This window comes from Cannabis sativa, chromosome 1 (assembly GCF_029168945.1).
Source record: "Cannabis sativa cultivar Pink pepper isolate KNU-18-1 chromosome 1, ASM2916894v1, whole genome shotgun sequence".
NCBI classification, from domain to species: domain Eukaryota; kingdom Viridiplantae; phylum Streptophyta; class Magnoliopsida; order Rosales; family Cannabaceae; genus Cannabis; species Cannabis sativa.
In genome coordinates this window covers 75456533-75464203 of record NC_083601.1, presented here as the reverse complement: position 1 = coordinate 75464203, position 7671 = coordinate 75456533, and the positions used below count along the sequence as shown (strand labels likewise).

Sequence of the window (7671 nt, the reverse complement as noted above, 5' to 3'; positions counted from 1 at the left end):
TAAAGTAGATACAAAACTTAACGAAAAGAATAATGTATTTGCTTGAAAAGGTAAACAAAATAAAATAAAATAAATGATAAGAGTGGGTGAAGAAGCCCAATTCAAATGACTAGTTCAATAACGTTGTCATTAATAAATCTCATTTTGGAAGAAACACTTTGTTTAACACATATAATTACCAAGTCACTACTAAACCAAATTTACCAAGTCTTTTATGGAGAAAACAAGCAAGTCTAGGTAGCTATGATATGCTCCCTGGATTAAGAGAGACTTGTTCAGAAACTTCCATCTATAAATATGAGAAGTAGGAGTCCATCCATAATTATCAAATCTCACTCAAGCAAAAGAAAGCAAAACTTGATATATAGATTTATAACATAGCATTTATAGTTGCAAATTGATCAACAAGTACTCCAACATGAAAGGTATTCATTTTCTTCTTTCACTTACTGTGTTGGCTTTGGCAGCCTTCATAGCCTCTGCCTCTGACCCAAGCCCTCTCCAAGATTTTTGCGTGGCTGTAGATGAACCCCACAAAGCTTGTATGTATACATTTCTTTCATTACTAACTTATCATAACATTTTTCTCTATCGTTATTCTATATATTCTATAACTAGCTACTGATCAGATATACTAACAAAATATTCGTTCTTTCCAAGTAGTATTTGTGAATGGAAAATTCTGCAAGGATCCCAAGCTTGCTAAGGCTGAGGATTTTTTCTTTTCTGGGCTCAATGTTCCAAGAGACACACACAACCCAGTTGGATCTAATGTGACTCAATTGAATGTGGACAAAATTCCAGGACTCAACACACTCGGAATATCATTGGCTCGTATTGATTATGCACCATACGGCCAAAATCCACCTCACACACATCCTCGTGGCTCTGAAATCCTAGTTGTTGCTAAGGGAACCCTCTACGTGGGCTTCGTATCGTCGAACCAAGACGGAAACCGGTTGTTTACCAAGGTTTTGAAAGAGGGAGATGTGTTTGTATTCCCAATTGGTTTAATTCACTTTCAATTCAATCCAACACATGCTCCAGCTGTTGCCTTTGCTGGTCTCAGTAGCCAAAATGCAGGAACTATCACCATTGCAAATTCAGTATTTGGATCAAATCCTGCTATTAATCCTCATGTCCTTGCTAAGGCTTTTCAAGTTGACAAGAATGTCATTGACCAACTCCAGAAGCAGTTCTGGTATGGCAATGACAATTAAACATGGTTAAGAAGAAAGTCTATAAATTGAATAATCTTTTTTTTATATACATTATATGTTCGTTTTCTATTATGCAATAAGTACCAAATAGTTTGGTCATGATTGAATTTGTACCTCATTGATATTTTTAAATAAAATCCATTTAATATAATAATTTTAATTCTTGATAATAAACTATATTACTTATATCTACACAGATAAATTGATTAACGAAATGATTCAATCATTTTGCGTCATTTAAATCAATGAGCAAAAGTTATTAGATTCATAGAAATATAAAACAATATATAAATTATCATGCTTACATATTTATTATTTATCTTTTAAGTCTCTAACAATTATTTCAATAATTATATATTCAATTTAATCAATATATTAATTACATCAGTACTTAAGCTAATATGTTCTTTGAAATGCTTACTTTGAAAAAAAAAATATTTATACTATAACAATTTTAGTAAGTTAGTCACTAAGATTTTTCTTTATCAAATTGATTTTTAAATATATAAATTTTGGTGAGTTAATCCAAGAATTTTATCTTTCTTTTTTGTAAATTGATCTTTAAACTTTTTTTTTTTACATTAAGTCCTCATTGCTATATAATAGTTATTTTGTTGATTTGCATTTATTTATTTTATTTTTCTTAGTTTATTTTTTTATGTGAATTTCAAATATTTTATGATTTTATGTGAACATAATTTGAAAAATTAATGCATGATTTTTATTTAGTTATCTACTTTAATCATTATTGTCAAATATTTAAAATATTTTATTTATAAATATATATTTAGAATATACAAAAAAAAATAATTTGAATGAGATTGCACAAATGCTTTTGAAAAAGTACATAAATAAATATTTTTTCATTCACACACTAATTAAATAAATGATATTTTTTTAAGATTATTTTTTTTTTATTTATGCTCACTAGAAAACAACCAGCAGATGTTATCAAATTATAATCTAATTTTTTATAAAATTATATAAAAAATTAGGTGTGTACAAACAGACCGATCCAACTCGTATTAACCAAATCCCGTTATTATAATAGAAGTCAGACACAATTTGTATAACATGATGTGATACTTGACCCCTCGAATTGTTATAAAAATTGATAAATTTATAGAAAACTATCATATGATTTCAAAACCGTTCTCATTACCGTATCTCACTTGTACTCAACATTACATTCAAGGGTACGTGTTGTAATTGTCATATCTCAAGTGTATAACATGATGTTAGGCTTAACCCTAATATGTTTGTTGTATATATAAAACAAATCAATCAATGAGTCAACTACTCACTTTTATAATTAAGTGACACTACAAAATTCTTTACTTTTAGTCACAACAAAACTTGTAACTAAAAGTAAAAAAGTTGTGATTACTTTTATATGTTGTGACTAAAAGGTCCGTGGCTAAATTGTTAGTCACAAAAATTACAATTTGTTGTGACTAAATGAATTTTTAATCACAATATTTGTTGTGACTAAAACTAAATTAGTCATAACTGTTAGACTATAATATAGTTACTAGTTCATAGAGATATAAAACAATATATAAATTATCATGCTTACATATTTATTTTTTATCATTTAAGTCTCTAAAAATTATTTTAATAATTATATATTCAGTTTAATCAATATATTAATTACATCAGTACTTAAGCTAATATGTTCTTTGAAATGCTTACTTTGAAAAAAAAAAATATTTACACTGTCCTCAACTATATATAGATTTTAGTAAGTTAGTCATTAAGCCTTTTTTTTTTATCAAATTGACTTTTAAATATATAAATTTTGATCAGTTAATCCAGCAATTTTATCTTTTTTTTTTTAAAAAAAAAAAGAAAAATTGATCTTCAAACTTTTTTTTTTACATTATAAGTCCTCATTGCTATATAATAGTTATTTTGTTGATTTATATTTATTTATTTTATTTTTTTTAGTTTATTTTTTTTGTGAATTTCAAATATTTTATGATTTTATGTGAACATAATTTGAAAAATTAATGCATGATTTTTATTTAATTCTCTACTTTAATCATTATTGTCAAATATTTAAAATATTTTATTTATAAATATATATTTAGAATATGAAAAAAAAGAATAATTTGAATGAGATTGTATAAATGTTTTTGAAAAAGTACGTAAATAAATATTTTTCATTCAGACACTAATTAAGTAAATGATATTTTTTTAAGATTATTTTTTTATTTATGCTCACTAAAAAACAATCGGCAGATATTTAAAAAAAATTAAATTATATATATAAAATAAATCATAATATTTAATTAATAACAACTAAGTAATGAATCGTATCAAATTATAATCTAATTTTTCATTTAATTTTATATGAAAAATTAGCTGTGTACAAACAGACTGATCCAATTCGTATTAACAAAATCACGTTATTATAATAGAAGTCAGACACGACTTGTATAACATGATGTTAGGCTTGACCGCTCGAATTGTTATAAAAATTGATAAATTTATAGAAAAGTATCCTATAATTTCAAAACTGTTCTTATTACCGTATCTCACTTGTACTCAACATTACATTCAAGGGTACGTGTTGTTATTGTCTTATCTCATGTGTATAACATGATGTTAGGCTTGACCCTAATATGTTTGTTGTATTTATAAAACAAATCAATCAATGAGTTAACTACTCACTTTTATAAATAAGTGACACTACAAAAAATTTTAATTTTAGTCACAACAAAACTTGTAACTAAAAGTAAAAAAGTTGTGATTACTTTTATATGTTGTGACTAAAAGGTCCGTGGCTAAATTGTTAGTCACAAAAATTACAATTTGTTGTGACTAAATGTATTTTTAATCACAATATTTGTTGTGACTAAAACTAAATTAGTCATAACTGTTAGACTATAATATAGTGTATGTAATATAACATATACAAATGATATGAAATGCGGAAAAATAACTGTAATCATATCTATAAAATATGCAATGAAAGGATCAATATACCTCCAGCCATTGATCTTTGAGCTTCAATCCCTGCGATAGCTTCGGTATTGGAGTTCGGGCTTCCTCGCTCTCTCAACTCTCTTTAGATGGAATTTGCTGAATGAATTCAGAATGAGTGAGGAGCTCGGGGACCGACACCCTATATTTATAGGTGAGATACTCCATCAGTATCTGCGCCACATTAATTGTCAGAATATTTTGACAATTAATTCAGGAAATCAAATCAGGTAATGAATATAGAAATCTGACCATATATAGAATATTACATAATTGATTTTGTCAAGATTCAATGAATATAAAATATTCATTTATCAGAAAATCAATTATTTATTTATTTCCTTAAATAGAAAATCATTTCCTTAATTAGAAAATAATTTCCATAAATAAAATATTTTAATAATAACTTGTATTTCAATACTATGTTTTAGTTACAAGTAACATTTTATTGTGACTAAAAGTCACATTTAGTCACAAAAAATTATGTCAAATAAAATTTATTAATTAATAATGAAAAAATAGATATAATTGTATCTCATTATCATACAAAATAAAAATCTATAAAAATAAAGGTAATTGATAAATCTAGAAAACATTGAAATAATAATAATTGACTCAAAACCGCTAATAATAATAAGGTATGATAGTATATATAGTATGTTTTTTTTTTTTTAAAAAAAAAATAATTATTAAAATAATATAAAATTATTAATTTGTAGATTTATGTTCTAATAAAATATTAAAGATAAGAGAATTAAGCAGAGAAGAGAAAAATAAATTACTAAAATAATAGTAAAATATCAATTTATAAATTTATGCTCTAATAAAATATTAAACATGAAAGAATTAAGGTGAGAAAAGAAAAAGGGAAATTTTATTTACACCCCAAAAAGTTTTAAAGGCACCCAATTTTGATATTTTTTATTTTATATAAAATTTATATTTTTAATTGTACTAATTTCTTTTAACTTTTTTCTTTCAATTCATATTCTTAAAAAATATACCTATTCAACAAAAATAAAGTGTATTTTAAATATTATGACAAAAAAATTAAAATAAAAAATTATGTGAAATTTTTTAAGAAAAAAATAAAAAAAAATACACATGACTTAGAAAAAATTATAAAAATGAAATCAAAATAAGTATTGAAATTAACATAAAATAATGTGAAGAAAAAATTTTAAAAAAATATTAAGATTAATTTTAAAAAATTATTTAAGTTTATATTTTTTTTAATAATGGGGTGTATTTATAAGTTTAAGGAGTGCAAATATCACTCCCCAAAGAAAAATAATTTTAGAAAAATTTTAGGTGTTGTATCACTGCTTCATATCTTATAATATAATAATATATATACATTTTTATAATATATATATGTACTTGTAAAATAAAATAAATTATATAATAGTATAAACCTTTTTTTTATAATTTCAAAGAATAAGATTAATATATATTCTTTTTATAAAATAATAAAAAAAATTAAACATGACACTAAAGATAATTAACTAATGAATGAAAAATAAATATATAAAAAAATTATTTAACCGTGGAAACTTAATATTGTAAACCACAACGAATTAAGAACTTAGAAATCAATTTAGTGAAAAAGAAATCTTGGGCATAAATTTGTCAAAACTTATATGGTTAGAGACCAATTGCCAATTTAAAAAAAAATAACCAACAATACAAATAAAAAAAATAGAACTCTTAAAGCTTTACCAACACATGAAACAAGGAGGGTTGCTTGTCAGATCCTATCGCTAATATTTAAATTTGATTAAGGAAAAAAAAACCTGAGGAGCAATATTGCCAAGCAATGACAACAAATCTTGCCTTCTTTGGCAAAAAAACTAGGTGAGAATTTATGTAGGCTTATCCATTTTAATAGACACTTTTGTGAATTTCTTGTATTAGTGATACTCTTATATACCAAATTTTTAGAAGAAGCTCTTTATTGTTGTCAATTTTTTCAACTTTTTCCATTATATCTATCATAAAAGTTAATTTGTTCATTTTTTTTTGGTTGTTTCAAACAAAATTCATCAATATATATATATTTATATATATATAAGAATTCATATGTTTATAGTAGGGACATTAATTTTATCCATATGGTAGTGATATTTTTAAAACCATAAATATTTATCTAATAATGAGTATTGGTATAATAATAGTTTACATTTAGGTGCATTAGATTATTTTTTATTATTTAATAATATTTTTGAAATACATGCACCTTTACAAATCAATTAAATATTAATATTCTCATTCCTCTCTCCTCTTTATCTATCTATACATTTTTTCATCTTCTCCATTTATTTTTTATTGAGGTTTCTTCTTCTTTCTCCTCTTTATCTTTCTTTTCATCTCCTCTCATAATTCTTTTATCAAATGAAGTGATAAAAAATAAAGAAGAATGTAAATCCAACACAACTTTAGTTAAAAATTTGATTTCTAGTCTCAAAAGAATTTGCCACCCAATTTAATTGATCACAAATTGATAATTAAAATAGAAAAATTAATGCTTGAAAAAAGCTAAAATGATTGAATTTATATTGAAGAAATAATGCAATTGTAGAGACACCACTATATCAAAACATTTTAAATGTCATCTACACCTTTAAAACTATGGACAAAACTATCAAAGACTACCATAAAAGGCATAAAATTTGTGAATTTCAGTCCAAAAAAGCTAAAATGATTGTGAATAATAGTATAAAACATATCTTTGTTCTAGTCTAAATGATTTTGATTGCTATTGGCCACTACTAATATGCTATGTAAATTCTAACGATTGCGGACTAATTTTATGCTAATTTGTTAGATTTTTTTTTCTCTCTAAACTTGTAAAAATGTTCTTCAATATTTTGGCTTTTTTTTTCAACTGTGGTGATATCTCCAAATGATAATTTTTATTTGTTCTTCAACTTTTGTTTAATTCACTTCAACAAGCTTTTTTTCTTTTTCTAGAGAAAAATTCCCAAAAAAGTAAAAGAGAGAGGCTTCTATTGAGATTAAAGAATTTTTTTCTCTCTATAGAAGCTATTTTCACTAGAACCCAAAAGAAACAAGAGGATGATAGGTTTATTTTTTTTAATAACCAATAAGAAGTTTAATTTTTTGGTGTTAGTATGTTTACTTTTTAGAAAAAATAATTGAAAAAGAAAATCTAATTTGCTGCATAAAATTGCATATTATATAATGTGGACTTTAAAAAATCATATAAATGAATGGTTAAGAAAATATCTCTATAGTATAGAGACAAAACCAATGTCACTATTATAGAATTATTCTATAATATATATCCTCATATTAGTACTATTAGTGTCATCTTGGAAGAGAGATTATATGCATGTTCGGGTCAACAAGTTAATAAACTCAAAACTTCAATCGTTTTTAGTAAGAATACTTCCAATGACATGAAAAGAGAGATCAAGGAAGCTTTGGGGATTGGCACACCTAAGGA

General features: G+C 24.4%; 1 protein-coding gene across 1 annotated transcript; it reads left to right on the top strand.

The window, feature by feature from the left end:
• Positions 1-324: 324 nt before the first annotated feature.
• On the top strand, positions 325-1319 carry LOC133033729 (germin-like protein subfamily 1 member 17). Its single transcript, XM_061108795.1, has 2 exons — positions 325-542; positions 664-1319. The coding sequence occupies exons 1-2, from the start codon at positions 419-421 to the stop codon at positions 1218-1220; spliced, it is 681 nt and encodes a 226-aa protein (XP_060964778.1). The 5' UTR covers positions 325-418; the 3' UTR covers positions 1221-1319.
• The last annotated feature ends 6352 nt before the right edge of the window (positions 1320-7671 follow it).

Bases quoted from the DNA above. Each gene is read 5' to 3' on its own strand.
- LOC133033729 (XM_061108795.1), top strand. From the start codon at position 419: ATGAAAGGTATTCATTTTCTTCTTTCACTTACTGTGTTGGCTTTGGCA. The intron at 543-663 runs GTATGTATACAT...CTTTCCAAGTAG, and splicing joins AGATGAACCCCACAAAGCTT to TATTTGTGAATGGAAAATTC.